Source organism: Coloeus monedula (assembly GCF_965178545.1).
Source record: "Coloeus monedula genome assembly, chromosome: 14".
NCBI classification, from domain to species: domain Eukaryota; kingdom Metazoa; phylum Chordata; class Aves; order Passeriformes; family Corvidae; genus Coloeus; species Coloeus monedula.
Genome location: NC_138794.1, coordinates 14,797,513 through 14,819,818, shown reverse-complemented (window position 1 = coordinate 14,819,818; position 22,306 = coordinate 14,797,513). Strand labels below are relative to the sequence as shown.

Below are 22,306 nucleotides of genomic sequence, written 5' to 3'. Positions count from 1 at the left end.
TTTGTTCAATGGCATTTATAAAAGTCCAAGTACTCCTTGTCCTTCTTGTACCTATTGTGATTTCATCTGTTACTGGTCCATAAGAAACAGAGCTACTGAAATGCAGATTCATTGTGATTGTGGCTCTTTCAAAAGGACTGCATTAGCAAGAACTGCTTTAGCTGTAGAAGGCAGAGGATAGGAGAGAATCCCTTGCCCTCTCTCATCACCGTGTCTGCCAGTGAAATGCAGAATCCAGGGGAGTGGATGTATACGCCTGCACTGGGGTAAAGAAAGCCCTTAGTGGTTCGGCTGCAGTATTTCCTGAATCCAAGAAGGTAGGGTAAGGAAAGGCATTTTTCTGCATCTATCCTTCTCAGTACACTGTTTTCTCTTCAAGGAAAATGCATTCTTTCTACAGTTTAAATTGCCTGTCTGCTCAGACAAACATAATGTGGCAAGAGAGACTTCTTTATTTCACGTGTTTAATTTAACGTGAACATTATTTTAAAAATAAAATAAAAAAAAAAAATAATAACCTCACAGAAGAAATTTTAAGAAATGTTGTGGCCAGTGTCTTTCAGTAGTTCAGGCTAAAGGACAGCAGTAATTTATTCTAACCTTAATACATCTGAATAATTAAGTCAGAAAGGAATGCTTCCCGGAAAAAATGAAATGAGGTAATGATTGGAAGTGCCTATCTGACAGCTATAAATATGGCAGCCATCTTTCACATGACTTCATCAACATAAAATTTCTCTCTCTTCCTTGTTTTTTTAAGTAACCTGTAGATCACCAACTGGAAAAAATGACCAATTAAATAAAACCAAAGCACATTAGATTTTCCACTTGATCATGTAATTTGTACTGAATTTCTTGTACATTCAGCCTTTTCCTCCTCTGTTAAATTTTTACATGGAACACTGAAATAAAAACCTAACACCTTTTCTTAAATAGTAGTAGAATATGCAGCGTCTACTGCTTTTCCTGTTAGTGATTCCTGGAAGATGGTGTCTGTCCAAAGTAAATTAATGCTATTTTAAGTACTTGTTTTAAAAAACAAGTTAAAGGGCTTGTTGGTTATGCTGTAGCAGCAAATTTGTTTTGGCCTTCATCTTACTTTTAAATAGTTAATTGGTTTAGGTGCTTCAGCTGAGCAAATTCAGTGGCATTGATGTTGCACCTGTAGTGACAAAACATGAATTAGAGTAATTATTTTCAATTGTATGTAATAATATTTCAAAATGCACAGAAATTGTCATTGTCTTGTTCTAAAGTAACTCAACCTGAAATACGTAGTTATCCTCCATGTTATCTTGCTCTAAGTGTTGGAGAGTTAAGTTCTACAAACATTGAGGCTGTAGGAAGTAGAAAGGAGGTCTAAAAAGCTTGTTTTAACTTGTGTTTTCTATAATTATTACTTCTATATTCAGAATTCGGTCAATTTTCTAAGCTAATACACCTTTAGCAGAAAGCAGTAGCTGTGATACTTTTGGTAAGTCTAACAAACTTGTCCTTGTTTGAAATTCAACTGCAGTTGCCTCAGGTGGAAGGTACTAAGCAAACTTCATAAACTAAATGATATTTACAAACCCCTTGAGACTGACAGTTAATTTTTTCACAGATGAATGTCAGTACTTCCTTAATAAGGACTGTACTGTCCAAAGGTCTTTTTTTGTTTTGTGTATTTTTATTTCTGAGAATAATAGATAGGAACTTTTCCCCAAAAGATTCTGATGGCTTTTTCTGGTTTTTGTTTTTCTTTTTTTTAAATTATAATTTTGGATTTTCTATCTCAATTATATACCTAAAATAGTTACGCTATTATTTCTGCTATGTTTCTAAGTAAAAGCAAGGGTGTTTCTATGTTGAAATTACAGACATCTTATTTCTTCCATTTTACTGTTGCAAGGTATTTTGGTTTCTCTATCTGCTACTGCACAACTTCATGTCTGAAATAGCTCATCAGTCATAAACTGATTTTTTTCTGTTTTTCTATTCTATATTCTATGTATTTCTATTTTTTCTATTTTGTAATCTCCAGTGTAGCGATTGTTGAGGTTTGCAAAGAAGTTCTGATCTTGGTTGCAGCAGTGCAAGTTTGGCATAGTGTTAAGTATCAAGTTGCTCTGTGCTGCAAAGAAGGACTGTGCTTGTGCATGTGAACCAGCACAATTCCATCCAGTTCAGTGGGATAAAGCTTGAAGGCACAGGAGCAGGTATCAACAGATCTCCTGTCCTAATATGGAGAACAGAGCACCAGCTTCTGAAATTCAGGGTATTCTGCCTGTATTTTTCACAGAGGAAAAATAAAATGCATATGGAAAGAATTAGTTACATGACCTATTAAATGGGAATGTAGTACAGTTTTCTGTGCTCAGAAATTCGTCGTAACAATACTCAGTTAGACTTCAGTAAGGCTGTTCATTATTTGCAGAAAATGTACTGCTACCTGGAATGATCAGCAGAGAGGAGACTAAAATCACAGTTACTCTTCAGTTTCTTAAATTTGCTTTTTTGCCATTAAAGAAGAGAAGATTGGCAATATTGTGCCAGTGCCATAAATTCATTCACAAAAACTAGTTCACTTTGTGAAGAACAGCACAACAAGACAGAGTTTAATTTTATGGAAGCAGTAGTCAATCTGCATGAAGGAGCTTTCGTCACTGGAGTTATTGTTACACACTGCAGTTTGAAATGGTGTGTTCTTTTAAAACTTTCTCAAGCACTGAATCTATTTTCAAAGTATCATAGTTGGAGCTCTTCTGTTGGAAGTGTTTTGAACTCCGGTTTAGTTGGCAGATTGCTCCCGGTCCTTTTTCCTTTTGTGGTACATCTAGATATTTCAAAAAAAATTACGGAAGGACAGATTGGCTTCCTGATAGGGTTTTGATGGAAAATTTCCTTAAGTTTATTTGGCTTTACATTTTTAGTCTGAAGACTTTGCCATAGGCAACCAGTGTACAAAGTACCTGTAATGGCAGCTCTGCATTTAGCTGTCAGCACCACAGTATAATCTGCAAACCTTCAGCTTGCCTTAAAAGGGGAGAAAATACTTTTTTACTGTAGGTCTTGAAGGGAGGTGTTGTATTTTTGAGAACAATATAGTAATGGAGAGTTCTCGATGATTTTTGTCAGAAAGTACCATTAATGTTACCATGTCAAGTTTCCAAAAGCTGCAGATTTGGCTGTCAGTCACCACACTTACCAGTCCATGGCTGACCGCCTGTGATCATTCAGGTCACTTGGAAGAACCACTCGAGCTCCATACTGAAACTTTCATTCTGGCTACTTAAATCTTCTTAAGCTTGTACTGCTCCCTCAAGGGGAGTAATCTGAAGAGGATTCTCATGCCATTGAGATCCCCCTGCACTGCAGGGCTTCCTCCCTGGCGTGCCCTCGCTGAATACGGTGCTCGCAGGTACCACAGTGGTGCTGTCAGAACCACAGCACTGCAAGGCTGTGTGTCAATGGGGAAGAAAAGGTTGGCCCATGAAAGGTGGTCTGCTGATTTGAGAGGCTAAAAAAGGGCAGGCTTTTCTGTGGGTGTGGAACACTCACAGCACTGTGAGTCAGGTTAGGGGATCTTTATGGACAGTAGTGGGAGTCTGTAAAAGGAAAGAACTGAGAGGGAAAAGGTACAGTGACAATGATGTCTAATTAATAGAGGTCAGATTTTACCTTGCTGGAGAACCAGATATCCAAATGCAAATAGAGCAGAATCTGGACTTTTAGCAGCAGTGAGAATGCTGATGTTCTATACTGCTTTGGGAGTTTGACTGTAATTAATTGCAGTTCTGAGGAAGACTATTTTATCTTTCACCTCTCAAAGGAGAGAAAAAAAATAGTTGGTAAAGTTAGTTTAAAAATAGCCTGAGGAGTCTGACATATTCAGCTGTGTATACAAAGCTCACCAAATTACAAAAAGAAATATAATACTTAGTAATGGTGTTCTTCTCAATTTCACCAACATTTTTACTTCCTGCCTCCTAAAATGTTGAGATATTTTCAAGTACCTATATTGTGAGTTCATGTGGTTTACTGTCTGACATAGGAGAGCAGGTTATTCTTGGGTTATATTTTTGAGATTTTCCCCTGGAACCGTAAGGATAAGAAGTATGTATTTACATGAAAGATGAGAATATAGTGTGTTTTCTTGGCTTCAGGAGTTGGAACTTTAAGAAAGGCTTGCACTTCTGCTCGCTTAGTCAAAGCAGGTTATTTGATGGGTTGGATTGTTACAAGTCAAAATTTCTTTTCTTCAGCTATAATATACAAATGAAAGAGAGATTGCATCCATATCCTACTCCAGGATTATCCTAAAGGAAGGAGGTCCATTTCAGGAAGCAGTTGTGACATTCTAGCGAGCGAATGGGTACTTGGGTTCCCCTGGCTGTTGCACTGGGGCCAGGGCTGAGACCCATCAGGTTCTGACCAGCCCTGGCAGGATCAGGGCATTTGGGCTGCAGGATAGTGCTGGTGTAGGGCTCACTGTAAGGCCACAGGCTGCTTCCTGGTTAGATTTTAATTTACGATTTATGTATTATAAACTTGTTAATAAAAGGAGGTGCTGTACCTTTAAGTAGCACATGCCATCTAACCATCAACAGGCATCTCTTGCGGCAGCTTTAGCCTGTTTCTCCAATCATGCCTGCCTAAGTCAATAATGCTTTGCCAAAGCTCCTCGTGCATTAAAGGTTACCGTTTAGCTTGTTCCATGAATCACAGCAGATGCATAACTTGGCAGTGACCATTTCTGTCCCTCCCCTTCTTCGCTTCATACTGACTGCAGCCCCCCAGCTCAGTGCTGACCGAGCCCCCTCCCCCAGCAGGGAGAAGTCATTACATGAAGAGATCAACTTACCAGTTGTCTTCAGAGCAGTGGCTGAGAGCAAAGCTCCTGGTCGGACCGTGAGTGCGAGAGAAAGGGGGAGAGGGAGACAGACTCGTACCTACAAGAGCTCAGGGCTGTGATCCTGAGACACAAGTGCATCTGCTAGCTGTTAGTACTTGGCAGAGGGTTTGCTCCTCCAGGGTAGCTCTAACTTTGGGTAATAATGTTTGTCAGCTACCTGATACTAACGTTGCTCTGCTTTCAAACAGCAGTGTTAGCAAGACCTGGGGGTGAGGTAAGCAAAGTCTTGTCAAAAACCGTCTTGTCACAGTTGCATTTTCTTCATATCTGTTAAGATGGACGTGAATGATTTTTATGCTGTTAGACGTTTTAGAATTGTATTGTTTGTGTTGTGTAAAAAGCTTTTGCTTCGGTTTAGTTTTGGGGGTTTGTTTTGTTTGGGGGATTTCTGTTTGCTTTTTTGCTGTTGCTTTGGGTTTGTTTGGTTGTGGTTTTTTTTTTTTCTTTTCAAAAGCTGAAAGGTACTAAAGGAGACTAGTTTGAAACTTAACTTCTCTGGATTTGGTATACAATACGCTTTCTGTGAGAGATGACTAATTTGTGAATTTTTCTTTACTAACATACGGAGAAATATGATACTCTGCAGCAGTAGATGGTAGCGTTTTGTTCATATTTTCTGCAAAAAATGTGCGCTAGTGAAAAAGTTTTTACACAGGATACATTTTGGGGATGTGAGCATGTAAAAACTCCAGGCTTCATTACTTTAATAACACTCTTTTTGTGCAAATACATGTAATGTTTAGTCTGGGGCAGGGCAGAAAGAACTTGATTTTTTGAAAAATGTATATCATATTATTAAAGAGGGACTTTATGCATTCCTAGTATCCCTAATTCCTAACTCTTGAACAGGGGAATAGAACAGCTTTTTCTGTGCTTTAAAAAATTGCTACTTGATTTATGAAGAGCCATTTTCCAGATTTTTGTCCTCATCAGAGCAGTTTGTCATCACGTACTCATTTCATGCCAAAGCAGAAGTTTTAAGCTATTTTTTTTGCCATTTAGAGAATAATTCAGCAGGCGTGGTAGTATTAGATACAAAATATTCCATCTATTGAAATTACTAGCAGAAAACACGTTTGATACTCATTCTCCCTTGCTCTACCTGGAATGGGATGCATTTTAAAGGAATTGGATAATTTTGTTCCATAAATATGCCTTCCTTAAGTAAATCTTCTGAAAACAGTGATTAATCTTTAGAGCTTTGTCTTTTGTTAGTCCTGTCATAACTTAGTAGTAGCCTAATGAAGTCCAGATCAATTACTTTCCCTGGTAAAGGTGGAAGTGAACTGGAAAAAACACCTTGTCCAACAGCGTGTGGTTGACACTCTCTGTAGCTCATACAGAAATAAATTTTATTTTGCTTTCAGGGTGTTTTAGTAAGAGAATCTGTAACAGCTTTGATTCAAGAAAATGTCTCTTAATGAAATCTTGTGCTGCCTTTGATCTAGTTAAAGCAGGGAAAAGTTTTCAGCAGAGTCTCAACAAATTTAAATGGTTTGATGATCAGAGCAACTGGAAGCTGATCATTGCCCTCTAGTTGTCACAGAAGTTTTTAACTTCCTGGTTGATTGTTATTGAGCACAGAAAATGATAGATGGGCTCACCTTGTTCAGACTGAGAGACCTTAAAATCTGTGGTGGCTCATATGGAAAATATTTCTGTCACCACTGCATGCACATGTGGTCTTCAGAGATCCATATAAAGAACAAATCTAGAGCAGCAGCAGTGTTGCCTGCCAATTATCCTCATTAGCAAGTGAAATAAAAGCAATGCTGTGTTCTTACCTGGAAATTAATTTCTGCTGTAAATGTGCAGTGTGGAATGTTTTAGCACTGTGATCCATATGCCAAGTACTTTAAACTGGACTGTTCTTAGGTTTTCAGCTAATACAGCAGACAGAACATAAAAAATTGGCCTGTTGCTTTATCAGTGAATTTTAGGTTGTAGGTTTTAGCATAGGTAGTGAGAAATTTTCGCCTTTATTATGTTCATATGGCTAATTTTGGAAATTTCATAATACAAAATATACTGTGTCTACTGTTATTAATATAATTTTACTTTGTCCTGTATTGTAAGAGACCACCCGATAATCTTGTGCATTTCCCTGCTCCAGCTGCAGAACCTTGGCTACATAAATATTATTTCTCTAGGAAATTACTCGGTAAAGATTTTTCCTGTGGTTGACAGTGAATTGAAGACAGAGAAAATAAGTGAGAAGCCATTTTTTAAAGGAACCTGAATTGTTGTTTTGTGCTCCTTTGAACTGTTTTGTATACTTCTCTGAATATTTTAGTTGATTTATAGGAATGTATTTTTAAAAGTTCTGCTCATAAAACTGTCAGTTTTTGATAGATTATAAAGTCAATGGGAAGTTGCTTTTCTTGCCAGTTTGTTTTTTTCTGTATTTTAATGCTGCAGAACTTTTAGCTGTTCAAGAAACAGAAAATAACAAAAATTCAAGTATTACCTTTTTTCCCATCTAGTTCTTAAGGAACCCCTAACACTTGTTCTGATGTGTGTATGATTATGTTCTGCTTCTCATTTGTTGCTGATTTAAGGCATGACTTGGCATGAAGTCAGTGAAACTGCATTGCATCACTTTTCCATCCAGGAAGGAAATAAGGTTGTATAGATTTGCAACTTGTACTGCATTTGTATGGCCAAGCCCAAAGTCTGTGTGTGTGTGCTTCTTAGGAAATGAACATGCTGAACTCCTAGCAAAACAGTACTTAATCAAGGTTCCCTCCTTCTCACTTCTTTAATTTGGTGGTTAGGAATCAGCTCTAGCATGAAAATTTTTGGTTTGACTAGATACATTGGGCTTGAGAAATCTTTGAGCAAGTAGGGAGTTTTCCTGAGTAATAGCACATCCCTGTATTTTCAGTTATTCCTAAGCCTATTATTATTCTTCACCCACAAGGAGGTAGCCTTTTAAATACTCTTTTCTCAGTGTACTTGACAGAGGTTTGCATTTGAGAAGAGAATTTCACGTTCCTTGAGAATTCAAGTGAATTCTCCCATTTTAGTAGCTTCTTTAATCCCATACAAATTGACCATAATCAATCTCCTATCTCCCTCAGTACAGGTGTCAGAGAAGCTATGCAAATGTTCCAAAGTCACCAGCCTGGCCTTCTCAGCAATAAAGCAAAACCCAATTGTACCATTCTTGAATGGTTTGAATTGTTTTCTATTAGTGTTTAAAAAGATTCAGTCTAGCTGACAAAATGTGGGGACAAAGGGCCTCACATATAACTTCAATGTTGATTTGATCTGTATTTTAATGTGATAAGTAATCATAATCTGACTAATCATCAAAATACACGATATAAACACAGAACTTTCAGCATGTTTAAGTGAATAGGAATGGGTTTTAAGATTTACCGCCTAATTATTTTCAGTTCTTGAATAGTGGTTGTTCAGATAACAGCATGTTTTGCTACGTTAATCAAGCTGTTTATAGAAGCAAAAGTTTTAATATATAGATACTATTTAGCTTAAGAGTATTGAATACTACATGCTGTTCAGCTTTCTTCATTAAGTAGTTCAGCATGAAGTGTAGAAGGTACTAAACAGTGTCCTCAAGAGTTGTTTTAATATATTTTTATTATAAATAAATTTCACAGATGTGAAATGCTTCCCTTTGGAATTTGGGCATAAAGAGGGTGAAAAAATTGCACTCCACCCGCTAAAATGAGTAAAGGGAGCCTGAGCAACTCTGAGTGAGAATCTTGGTATGCTACAGACACTGCTGGTTCTGATCTGTGGCTTATGGGCCAGTGCATGGAGTAGTTGTTCTACACAGTGTCCCAAGACCAGGAATAAACAGACAGGAGTGCAGAGGGACCTTACTGCCATGAGCTCCTGTTCATTTCCACATCCACACTGGTTGGCCTCTCTGCAGTGTGTAGTTTGTCCACAAGAACCAGAGAGGCAAAGTGAACTTGTCAGTATTTTAAAAGATCATTCAGTTCTGAACAGGTTCAGGTGTCACAGTCCCCACTGTACAAATGCAACCCATTGCAAGAAACATCTCAGTGTTCATCCCAGTGTCATTGCTTATTTCCATGTGGTACAATATGAATGGTGCTCTCCCTTGTTGATCTTGTTCAAGCAAGAAGGAAAAACACGAAAAAAAAAAAACACAAAAGACCCCAAACACCTTGAGATCATGGCTCTTTTGACACTGTCTCTTGACAGGCTATTCTCTTCTCAAGGAGGAACTCTCTTTCCTGAGACCTACTGGAGTAAAATTTGTGACCTTACTCAGTGGAATCTTCCAGTGTCCCATGGTCAGACCTGATGCGCATGTGGACGCTGGCGTGTACGCTTGTGAAGAGGCAGGGAGACAATTCACCAGCAGTTTACACGTGCTGCAGCTAATGCAGTTTTGGGCACCTCTGTGAAAGGGCAGTGTGGAGAATGAACATGGCAATGCTGCATGACTGTTGGTGGTCTTCATTTATTGCATTCAGCTTTACTTTACCAGCCATATTGTCATGGCCATAATTACTGTTGTGTCTGTGGATTTTGTCATCTTCAATTTTTTTATCGTTTTGATAGTCCTATGAGGTACTGCTGTTACACAGCTGTTGCTTACAAATTCCTGGGCCACAAAGGTAAAATACAATTTGGAGGCTCAAAATGTTATCAGTAAGAATGCCCTTTATATATGCTTGAAAAATCAGCCTTTCTAGCACATGAATGGTTTTGTATCCAAGCACCGTGTCAAAGAAACTTTGTGTGGCCAGAAAATGAACTAGTTAAGCCATGTCTGCTCAGTCACCAGGCTCGAGTTTAGCTGATGCCACACCTTCAGTCATGGGCAGGGAGCTCATGATGTGGCCCAGTAAAACAAGCATTTCCATCTCTGACTTCCACAGGGCCGGAATATAAGAAATCATAATTTCTCCCACTGACGTACGGACAAAAATAATTCCTCATCTCTGTACCTGAGTATTTCCATCTGCAAGCCAAGGTTAATAGGATTTCCACTGATTCTCCTGAGAAATTGATACGTCACCTTGACTGTTGCTTTCCCATAAAAACATCACCCTTAACCCTTCTGTTTATGAAGCATGAGAATGTTTGAGAACATTTGTGGCCTGGTAACTAAGGAGGGATTGAACCATTTATTTATTAAGCATATATAAAAGAAAGTTTTTTGGATTTACTTTAAAATTACCTGATTAGAAAAGGGAGATGGTAGTTTACATATGGTAGTAACTGCTGACTTCACCAGTAAAACGTCTGAAAGTGAGACATACCATAGTTGAAAAATAATTCTGTCAAGTAAATATCCACAGCCTTGGACAAATTATAAGAATGTGCTCTATGTATTGGGGTAAGTACCACAGTACATGTTTATTTGACCTCTGACATTCTTGCCTCACTCTCCCCAGCTTTGTTGTCTGTCTCAACTGCAGTATTAGTAGTACCACCCTGGTTTGCTTTGAAAACTCTGGTGTAAACTTAGTGTAGTAGAATGTTCAGTTTAGAGTTAATTACATTCTAGCGAAATGACTCAAAACTGTGTTCTTTTATCCTATGTGATTAGGGGGAATAAATGTTCTTCCAATTTTGTTCTCAGGATTTCTGTATGGCATTATTTCTTCCTGTATGGTGTATCTGTGCCTATTCTTGTGGGAAAGACAGGACTGCGATCCCAGCAGAGTGGTGTGTACTGACCAAAGTCTGTAAGGATATTTCCCTAATGGCTCTCTAGATCCGAAGTTTTTTGGCTTTGGGCTCTGATTCAGGCTATGCTGAGCTTCTTGTTCCATGCCATAAACATCTAAAAGATGGATTGAAGGCTACAGTAATTCCCACAGTAATTACAGCATCATGCTCAGTCCTAGCATAGTTAAGCTAAATTCATTAAGTCATTACCAAAGAAATGGTTACATGTGATGGATGAGCTAATTTGTTTCTGAGACATGGTTCATAGACCATTTTCTGGAAAGCTGTTCCAGAAACTTGTTGGATTACTTATTAGATAGACACATGTTTAAATGAATTTGCCATTAATTTTACACCTGGAAATACTATTTTCCCTAGAAACTAAAAGTTTACAAAATACTTTCCTAATCATATTTCATTATCAGTTTCCATTCTTTTGATTTGCTTAATTTTTTTCCACCTTTGATTTTTGAAGTAATAATTCTCTTAAAATTGAATTCTAATGAATGTATTTTTATCATTATAATGTAAATGCTTTTTCTTCTGGCATAGTGAGTTTAACTCATTTTCTGAGGATTTTAATATTTTTTCCAAACATGCTGAGCATATAAATGGAGCAATGGATTTAGAAGGCAGGTAGTTAATATTAGGATGTATTGAAAGGTATTCACAAACAACAGAAAAGGAGGGAATAAAGATATAGTAAGTAAAATAAGTCCCTCTAATTAAGTCCCTCTAATTGTTTTGTAAATCATAACAGTCATTGTATAAATAGGTTTTTCTTCTAAAGACTTCTTTGGTTTTCCTATCTCTTTATGGCAATGTTATAAGGCTCTGAATTTTTAAGGGCTCTCATGTATAATAGGGCACAGGAATGTGTTCCAAGGCTCATAAAATCTTTAATTAAAAGAATGGAAATTCTTGTAAACTCCTGGTGGTTGCCTTTAAGTAATATCACTTCTTAAACCACTTCCCGCTCCCCCAAGCCTGTGAGATTATCTTGCATTTTGTTACAGCACTGTTACATTCTGCTGGTGGATGATGTACCCATTTTAGGGAAACAAGTTGATTATTAGAATTCCCCAGCCTTTCTGGAAGGGAGACCTGGCACACAAAAGAGGCTGTGCTGAGTAACTAAACAAATGCTCTGCTGTTAAAAGTCAAAACGGAATTTTGCTACTAGCTTTCCTGGAGACACACTGCTGTAGGTGGGTTACTGCCAGTGCTCACTGAGCTGTTGCTCAGAGCCTCTGAGTCAAGAGTTGGGGGCAGTTGTGCAGCCATCAGGAACATAAAGCAAATTTTCAATGCATGGTTGAAAGACAGTGGGTAGAAGGGGACTGGTATGTGACACATATTCCTGTCCTTACTTGATCTGTGGCTTTCTCCATTTTTCCTTCAGTATCACTTGCTGTTCATGGCAGCCAAAAGGACAGCAGCAGGGATCAAGCATCATTCACTGGTGTGTAAGGACCCAAGGGCACCAACACAGCAATTATATCACTGACAGCACCTACATGCTTCTCTTTAAAGAGCCCTGCTAAACGAGACACATGAAAGTGAAGCATGAGAGAGTATTAAATTAAAGGTTTGCCTGTGTATGTCATTGCCTGAAGCTGTTGATCTGTTTCTTCATGGGTTACAGGTATTATTTTCCCAGCATGTGGGTTGTGAGGAAAGTTTCATCAAGAGACAGAAGTTTTTGACAAATTTCCACTCCCACCTATTTGGCAGTCACAGGAAAAGGAGGTGAATTAGGAGTCAATAAATTAATTCTCCAAGCATAGCTGCTTTTTGACTGAAGCATAATGTTTAGTTCCATTTTTCATGAGATTTCTTCCCAAAATGTCATGATGATGGGAATAAATCCTTAAATACTTTTGACTTGAAGACAAATCCTTTTGTTATTCAGATTTTTAATCAAAATTAAAAGATTTTTTAAAAACTTTTTTGAGGAGGTGCTGACTAATATCGTCACAGGTAGGTGATAATATAGTAGTAGGAAGCTTGGTATTTAATATAAAATTGCCTCCTTGCGTCTCAGAAATTGCAATTATAGGAGCAATGGTAAAAGCATGTGGAAATGCTGCATTTTGATCCCAAACAGTTAATAGATTTACCATAAGAAATCACCCCCTTTGAGGAAAGATCTCATGTTTCTCTTAATGTAGCTATTCCACTATACATTTCAGATGAGCTTTAAGCAACTACTGCAGAGACAACAAAGCCACATTTGATAACATTTGGTGTGTGGAGGGTATATTAACGTCTGTACATGAACAGAATGTCTGAAACACGTGCTGGACTCTTGCTTGTAAGTACTTGAAAACTGAGATTTATTTAGTGCTCGAACGAGCAGGTGATAGTGAAGTATTCTAGCCAGGGGCACCAAATGTTTTGGTGTTGTTAACTATGAGCCAGTATCCTCTAGAAAAGCACAAGGACACAGAATAACTATGTAAATAACTTTTCTTATTTCCTTATTAAATGGAAAATTCCTGCTGAAGTGGCAGAATTATCTTGTTGAAGCCAATCTGTTGAAGTGAAGACAATTTCATTAAACATTTCCTTATATATTTTGATAGTGAGAAGCTCAGGCACAGGTTCTCTTCGTGCTGTGGAGAAACTGAAGAGACAAAGTGATGGGTGCATAGTGCCCAGGTGACACAGAGGTGATGGGTGCATAGTGGCCGTGCCATTAAGGGCTGCACACATGTACTCTGCTCGTGACATGAGGTGGTTATGGTGTCATTTGCTATGTGACTGCATCTCATCCTTTTGAGAATTTTGAGTACTCAGGTGATTCTTCAGTATTTCAAGGTTAACTCTTCAGTGTTATGCTGAGGATCCCTGGTTGGAGCATATACCAAATGCTCATAACCGGTTACATTTGATGAGGTGCTTGGCTGTTGGTGATATAATGGCTCTGGGATGAACAATGCATTACCAAAGAAACCAATAATTAAGAATGATCTACACAAGAAACAGAAATATTTCTTCAGCTGCTTTATTATGGTTCAGGAAATGAACAAAGCTAAAGCAAAGCAAAATGATAAGTAATTCCAGCATCAGACCATTGTGATAGTGGAGGTAAGAAAACATCTAGTGCATTCAGCTGTCACAGTGTGGCTATTGGGAATTATCTCTAGTTAAGACCACGTTAGCAGAGGCTGGCTTGTGTCCTGCCTTTTCTTTCTGAATGACCACCACTTCTAATTTTCAGATGAGAGTGGGAAATATTAGGAATGACAACTAATGTCATGATGCTTTATTTGTAATCATAGAAATGGGTTTCTAACCATGTAAAAACAGTTAATAACTAAGTAAAACCATGCTCAGAATTCAGTTTAAGGTAAACTGTCATAGTGACTTGTTCAGAAGAAATTAAAAAGTTTAGTAGTCTCAATTTTAGAGGTACTAGCTTCCCTTCACCTAGCTATGTCAATACTGAGAGGCTTTAAAGGGACCTCTCAAGTACAGTTCTAATTTCTTCTTTGTTCTTACTCCTAACAAATTACCTAACTGTCACACTATGTTAAAGGTGTTAATAAATGTTATTTCTTAAGTGGGGGCTTTTCCTGTCCATCATTTTTGCTTTAGTAGTAGATACATTGATTCATTTGGCATGTTTCAGTTTTGTTGTTCTCGCTGCAGTATATTCTGCTTGTGACAAATGAGCCATCTAATTCTTTTATGAATTTCCCAAAGGCAATTTTAGGAAAGAAGAATCTGCAAATATCTGTTTATAAGACATTTGGTGTACTGAAAAACTGGGAGTTACTTGAAAAAATCTAATACATTTTTCCATGTTGTCAGAAGTCAGTATTGATGCACAGAAGTCCATTAGTCCTTGGAAAGAATGGCAGTTGGTGTAGCTCCAGCTGTATATGCAGCCGTTCATTTTAAGAATTGATTGAGAGCAGATGAGATCAAAAGTTAACATCTGCAGCTGTTTCTGGCTGCTAAATAAGCATTAAGGACCTGGTGAAGCTCTATTTTAGGGAAGAATAAACACTAGAGAACTTTGCAAGCATGAATTTCAATGTTAATAGTACTATAGCACTGTTCTCACTCAAGTTTCAAGTTTTGGGTTCTTCCCTCTGTTGAACAGAAGGCTGGGAATACCTAGTGAGCAAGTTAAAATTTGCACAACTTCACATCTTCCTGTAAAACAAGTTAGTTCTTGGATAACAAACAAATGTTGCTAGAAAATGCTAATACTTCTGCTTCAAGTCAGAAGGAAATTTCTACTTCATCATAAACAGTTTGGCAATATTTTAGAAAGTAAGAAGTGAATGCTGTTAAAACATTGTTTGCTTTGAGAGGATTTGGCCAAGGAAAGTAAGGAAATGACCTGAAAAACAATCAGCCTTGTGGAAACTACTGCAGACTTCATTAGGGAGACATTGCAGGGAAGCAAGTGGAGGATCAGCACTGGGAATGTCAAGGTGAAGTCTTGGCTCAGATGAAGATGATGAAAGCCAAATTGTCACTGATTTTAAACTGTCATTATTCGTGTTTTGATCTCAGCAACTGAGGATTTAGGAAAGATGTCATTAGCCAAATTCCGCTGCCTTGATTAGATGCAAATTTTCCTATGTGCGTTATACAAATATCTGTACAATGGCTGAGTTGTAAGTGCATTGGTTGGGAGGATCTGGAAATAAATGTGGTATCCTGCAACATAAGGAATGAAAAAAACATCTGGTGTGGGACATTTCTAAAAATAGTAACAGCTGACTAAACTCTGCGCAAACCTTTTAAATTTTAGAATAGTGCTAAAATTCAGCAGATGTGCTGTCCCTTTTTCATTCATAAAAGTCCTATGGCTTAATAAGTTTCTGATTTTTATGTATTTATTTATTAAATTGCATTTTAATGATATAATTTTTATAATGACATTTGCCATTATTTGCTTTGAGTTTATGAGAATTTTAAGCCTTTCTCTCAGAGATCACTTACACTTTTAGTACGTTATTCACTCACTGAATTATCAAACTTAGAGATATGAAGAGGTAGTTAATTTTTTATCCAATCTGAAATAATTATACAATAATTAGCTGATAATTGCAGACCCCTGAGACACTTCTGCTTGTCTGCTTCCGAAGATGACAGTGGTGCTTACCAGTGTATTCACATGTACATATAAATGTAATCATTGAGTCTCTTTGTGGTCTCTTTTTTTTCATCAGAACATTCAATTTTGAAAATACTTCTTGAATCAGACAAAGAAAAGTGTTTTTTAATCATTCTTCTATGACTTGTTATTGACAAAGTGTCCTTGATGCGCTCTTGTATTTATTGTGTCCCTGAGACAAGTGAACATGAACTGCTAATTTTAGTTGTATTTTATGGCATCCTCCAGATAGCAAATGTAATGTAGTATTGCTCCTCAGTTGACACCATTTGTAGTGGATTTCAGGCTTGGTGTGTGTCCTTGGAGGCTTCATAAAGCCCAAACTACACACCACAGTTCGTGAGGTCACATCACCAGTTGTACAACATGATCACATGCATGTCTGGATTGCTTTAACAGTTGGGTGGCTGTGGTTTTCTTGGATTTTGGCTTTATTTTTCTATTTTTATATCTATCCTTTAGATTGGTTTCTACTAGGGATTTGTCGAACCTCTTCAGATAAAATGGGAACTGCGGAAACCTTATCATTTCTGGTCAGGAATCAAACTAAATTTCATGTCCTTGAAGCTCTAAAAAATGTAATTAAATTTTCTTCCTGGTATTTTTACTGTTTTGTCTAGACAGAAAAAAATAAATAGAAGCTTTAATAGTCATGTTGGAATAGAAGATTAGAATTGTCCTTGTGGGTAAGGATATCCAAGTTCCTGTTTCAGGTCACCTACTCTTACGATCTTTCATACAACAATTTCTATTTTCCTTCCTTTTATATCTCCTTTGGTCCTTGAAGGTTCAGAGATAAGTAGTTAAATTTAGAAATATGCTTTTTGTTTGGAAATAAACCTGAAAAAGTTGGATAGTCTGAATATTTGACAGTTTCCCAGAAAATATGTGAAATCATGAAGTTTTACAATAGTAACTAAGAGAAAAGGCAACCTTCAGATATTTTGGGATGGTTTTTTTGATTTGGAATGTCATCAGAATTGTTTTGCCAGCTTTAGTGTCTTCTATCTGTACATTAATTTCTGTAGCTGCTTCAGCTTTGATGACGCAGGCATCTTGTAGCACTGTCTTGTATTGTCTTGTACCATAGGGACCCTTTATTGTCTGGTTAATCAAATATTTCCAATAAAGCTTTTCTGATGATGTAACATTGAGAACAGATAGTTTCTGTATGGATGTTCTAACAGAGGTAAGATGGGCTTACACTGTCAGGTGTTCCTGGTGGAGTTCTAGTAGGATCCCTTTCTTTTACATAATCTTCTGTTCTCAAAAACTGTGGTGCCTGTCTCAAATGCGTGGGGAAGCTAGTGATGTTTCCACGGTGATTAAAACTGGTCAGGCCTTAAAACTTCCCATTGACTAGTTCCTGTTCTGCCATATGTTTCTTGTCTTTTCCTTGCTTAACTTAAGAAGTGGGAGACTTATGGTTGGGTTTTTAGCTGCGTCAGCATCACAAAGTACTGCTCAGCTGTAGGTATTCTTTCTTGTCAACTCTGCTTCATGAGAATAGACTTTTCTCATCTGTTAAATAGGGGTACTCAAAATTGTTAGATGGTAGAATGCCTACAAGGAAAGCTGTATCTCATGACACTCCTAAAGTTATTTCCATTTTCAAGTCCTCTGTGCCATTCACTTCTGTAATGTTCTATTCACCTTGCCAAACTTAGGTTCATCTGGGAATCCTGAGTTAAACTGAGGGAGTCCCAAGCCGCAGGACAGCATCAAAGTGTCCACAAATGGTCTTAAAAATTGCTGGTGTCACTAATCCCTTATTAGATATAATGAGGCCCTAAAATTTCTTTTTGAATTGCCTTCATTAACCTGAGTCCTATGTAACTTGGAGAGGCAGATTTTAAATGTCTTTGTTAACATAGCAGGAGAGGTTATTAGAGGTTAATCCCTGAAGCATGACAGTTTTTATGCAGCCATAAATTTATTTGTGTTCGTTAAAAATACAAATGGTTTAAAGTTCAGCCCTTACAGTCTGTCTGGAGCTTAACTCAATGCACAATCATGGCACATTTCCAGATAGTGGTTGTGCCAGGCTACAAGAGTTGGTTTCCCTGTAGTGGTGAAGCTGAAACCATCTGACTCCACATACTTGAAGTCATTTTACTGTTGAATTGGCAGCAGTTGCGGTCAGGCTTCAGTTGTAAGAAAATGCTTTATTGCTTCCAAGTTTCCCTTTCAGCAAAGAACACTTAGAAGACCATAAAACTGTCTGTGTCTTTCTAAGATCTATCATGGCAGCCTGGTAGAACAGCATGTATTTTTCATTTGAAGAGTTAGTGTTTTCCAGTTATGTGGAAGGCTTAACTAGCAATATTTATTTGTCCTCTGACTTGTTTCCTGTTGTTTTCCTCTGTCCCTTCTGAAATGCATGGATCTGCATCAACAATGTGGAGAGTTTAGTTCCTCTACTGGTTTTAAAACAGCGGGAGATGCAAGTGATGGAAATACCTTCTGCAGGATAGTTCAGCACTCTTGTCAAAAAGAAAAGCAGATAAGTGCCACAGAAGTTTAAACTAATACTCTGTGTCAAGTGGCACAAGGTGATACGTCAGTGTTCATCTCCAAGATAAATTCCATCCTCACTGCTTTTGTGCATGGTAACTGTGCCTGCTAATCCATTTGCAAGGACCATTGACTTTAGAAATTCCATTTTTGCTTGCCTTTGCCCACATTTTTACGTAAGTACAGCAGTGGCATAACAAATTCTTACACATAGCTTCTGTCTCAGATGCGTTTGTTGGCTTCTTTCAGATAAACCTTACATAAATCTTTTGAAAAGTAAAGTGTGTGGTTGATACATTGGTGGGAATGTTTTCTCTTGGTTTCTTACAGGTGCAGAACAGAGAAAATTAATGAAAGAACTTAAGGTGTTAGATTATTTTGATAAGTGGTATGTCATGCCTTCTTATCAAGGTCTTAAGCTCAAGCTGAATAAAAGTATTCAGTTAATATATTAAAAGTTGAGTGTATATAGGTTGGAAACCTACTTATGAGTTTGAATCTAAACTTAAAAGAAGTTAAAAAGGGGAGTAAGGGAAACATATGGAAAAATTAAAAATTAAGCTTGATACTTAAAATGCAGTTTGGTGGAATGTCAAGGGGTGGCTTACATGGGCTTAATCAAATTAATGCTTCATTGTAAAGATTTTAATTGTTTCCCTTCTGCATGAACTAGTTTTCGCTCTTAACCCCCACATCTGTTTTCTCACAATACTGATGGTGTTTACAGCTGTCCAAATCTGAGAACACAGACCAAATTCACACGGAGTGCATGTACATATTTGTGAGAGAAAATAAACTTCGAGGCTGTGATGCCTTGAAGACCCGGAATGGACGTGTAACATCAGTGATTATCTGTATAATAGCAAAGTGTTTTGTTTTCTATGAAGCATTTCTCTGAATCTAAATTTTCTAGAGGGGCTGTGGGACATACTGAAGAATAGGTTCTCATGAATTACAATAGGACCTGGAAAAGATGAGGTTTTAAGCAGAGCTTCCCACTCAGGAGATACACAACTCTAAGCAGAGCTGCATGTTCAAGTAATCATTGTCTGCCTTTTTGTAGAGAAGTTTTTATTTTAGGTCCCAGATTTTTTTTCATGATTGCTGTGTTAGAAGTTGTACTGAAAAGCTTTAACTGCACACAGAGTTAGTGTCAGCCTGGTCACTTTATCAATGGTCATACAAGCCTTTCTCTCTTCCTTTTGTCATATGCGTTCTACAGCATAATGGAAGTAATATGAAATTATTAGGATGCTTATTTTAAGGTAAGTTTAGATTAGACATAAGAGAGAAATTCTTCCCAGTGAGGGTGGTTGGACACTCTCACAGGTTGCGCAGAGAAGCTGTGGATGCCACATTCCTGGAAGTGTTCAATGGGGCTTGGAGCAACCTGGGATAATGGAAGGTGTCCCTGCCCATGGTAGAGGGGTTGGAACTGGATCACGTTCAAGGTCCCTTCCAACCCAAACCATTCTATGTTTTTGTGTTGTAAAGTAATTTATGATCTTCATGGCTGGAAACATGAGCTACTTACATGCAGCCATGACTTTCACTCACATTCTCCTCAGCTTACAGAGCCATGTACGTTCTGAGCCAAACCCAGTGGTTCTTACCCAGGCAAAACTCCCACTGACTTCACTGACTTCAGTGGGAGTTTTGCCTAAGTAAAGACTGAAGGATTTGGATCACCAAACTTTGAACAAAAAGTTTTCTATAACTTTGGGCTGAATTGCACAGAAGGCAGTGGGTGTTTGAAGGAAAAAGGAAATACACTTTTTTTCTACAATAATTTCATCCCTGTTAGTGCTGAAGTTAAAAGCATTCCTTTTGAGAAAGCCTCACTTCTAAACTCTGCCAGTGTCTTGGGCTGAGGACATTAAGAATTACATCTGGAATTCTTTGTACTGTATTGCCAAGTTTAAGGAGATACTCTTCAATGAATTGGAGTAAGTATTAGTATGGTTGGTGTTTTTGTCATGTGGTAAGAGAATAGATGTTCTGTGAAATATAGCAGTGTACTTGCTTTTTCTTGCTTTAAATTTAAAACAAAGACTGGCAAGTATCACAAATACAAAAACCTTGAACCAAATCCAGGAAAATTCTGTTTCTTTATACAATACAATAAATATACAAAACGTCCATCTTAAAATTATTAACTGCTTACAACTTGTTTTAATGTCTTCTCCAGTAAAATGCAGTTAAAACAGTTTTCCTCATCACAGTGTTTGCTGCCCAGGTAGCATATGCCCAGATGACTGTATAGTTTTTACACAACAGTGCAGAATAAGTATTAAATACGAATAAATAAGAATATTAGTGTGTTACACCCACTTTTCCCTTGTGCTTGTATCCAGTCAAAATAAAAGATACTGAAGAAGCAAGTGTGGGCTACTTACATAGCACAAATAGGCAGTAGCATCTCCCTAGGTATTGTACAATGGAATTGAGGACTTCAACACTGAACAGGATGTGAGGAATTTTTCATGTGAGTCTAGGTTTTATGCTTTCCTGCTTGTAGAGGCTGAGCATGTTATAAACGTGGCCTGTTGAAATGTTTTTGTGGGCCAAGGTGGTGGTTGATGGGAATTGTTCAGGCATATTTGCTTTTCTAGGATCACTTTATCTGCTCTCTTCGTTGGTGGTTAGATTAGGTACCACAGTAGCTCTAATCTGTGGTGTTCTGCATAGCACTGGAGAATGTAAAGGAATGTGGAAACGGAACAGGGAAACCTTGATGAAACCTCGTGCTGAACCCTGGCATCCTGAAACCTTGCCTCTGGATAGAAATCCTGTGGTGGATCTGTGGCTCAGGCTAGGAGGAAGGGAAGCCTGCCAGGGAGGTCTGGAGCCACACAGGACTGTAGGGAGGGGATGGAAGGGCTGGATCCTAAACCATGGATAGTTTATTCAACCCTACAAATTTCATAGTTCCTTTTATACAGTGAACATCACCCAAACTCTTTGTTAAGGTTAGGCAGGGTTTGAAAATGTTGTGTTAGAACTTGAAAGTGCTGCAAATTTTGCTCTAGGGTAGAAAGCAGAATATTTAGGCTCTTTTTTAGTTCTAGTATCGGGTTTCTAAAACTCCCTCTGATAGGACTTTCCTTTATACTGAGACTGTATGCATTGTATCCAGAATAATAGAAATAGGTTTTTTTGAAAAAAAAAACCACAAAGGGACAGACCGACTTAAATCATTATTTCTTTCAATTCTAATCCACACTTAGAGATTTTTAACAAATATATAGTAAGAAACATCATGTAGTGACTTTTTAATCGCTTCGTATGAAATGGTATTTGCAATATGGGCTAAATTCTTCAGAAAGAAAATATTTTAGAAGTAAGATGATGAGTACCTAATAGGCCTCATTCTGTGGTCTTTATAAAGCTTCCTGGGCCTACATTTTGCAAGTCTGTGCTCCTTGCATAAACTCTTTGAATTTCCTGGTCATTGATCCTGCTCAGCACAGTGAAGGAGCAGAGAATTACTTTTCCTCCTGTCCTGTTAGCTGTGGGCTTGAATATCTATTTGGTCTTATGTTGCAGAGCACACAGTGGTGGAAACTCTTGGCTCTGCTTCATGTATAGAGCACCGAAGAGTGGAAATTTCTGGCTCTGCTTCATGTTAGTTTGCACTTCAGGCGACTTATTCAGCACCAGTGTTGGATCACAGAATCTTTTTTCCTAGCATGTCATCTTTGTAGTCTGACAGGTACAATGGTCCCAACTACCACATAGCTCACTCACCCTCACTTCTTGAGCAGGAGAGAGACTGGCAAAAACTCATCTGGACCAGTCCTGCAAAGGTCTGGGAATTTTAAGGCTGTCAGGCAGAACTTTCCAATGAAGGAGACGTACCTCACATTGTAACTGTCATTACTAGAAGCACTGCTGGGCTTTATCAGTGTGAAATGACTAAACAGTGTGAAGACATTTAACTGAAAGTTTCATGTAATTACCTCCACTAGTAGTGATTGCGTTATCTTTGAGTTGTCATTTTTACATAACACACCCATTGTTTATAACCTATGTGATTAAAAGCAAAAGAGTGTAATCTACCTTAAAAGCTAAATTATATTTCCACG

The 22,306-nt window shown here is 37.9% G+C and overlaps 1 protein-coding gene across 3 annotated transcripts in view; it reads left to right on the top strand.

Annotated features, from left to right (window-relative positions):
* THSD4 (thrombospondin type 1 domain containing 4) overlaps positions 1–22,306 on the top strand; it is a 244,065-nt gene that overhangs the window by 145,207 nt on the left and 76,552 nt on the right. Inside the window, exon 1 of one of the 3 annotated variants that reach the window (XM_082290826.1) lies at positions 4,956–5,108. The exons of the other annotated variants lie outside the window; for them this stretch is intronic. Coding sequence (XP_082146952.1) covers positions 5,037–5,108 — 72 coding nt within the window. The 5' untranslated portion in view covers positions 4,956–5,036. Of the gene's footprint in view, positions 1–4,955; positions 5,109–22,306 lie in introns of those variants that run through there. 3 annotated transcript variants of the gene reach the window in all.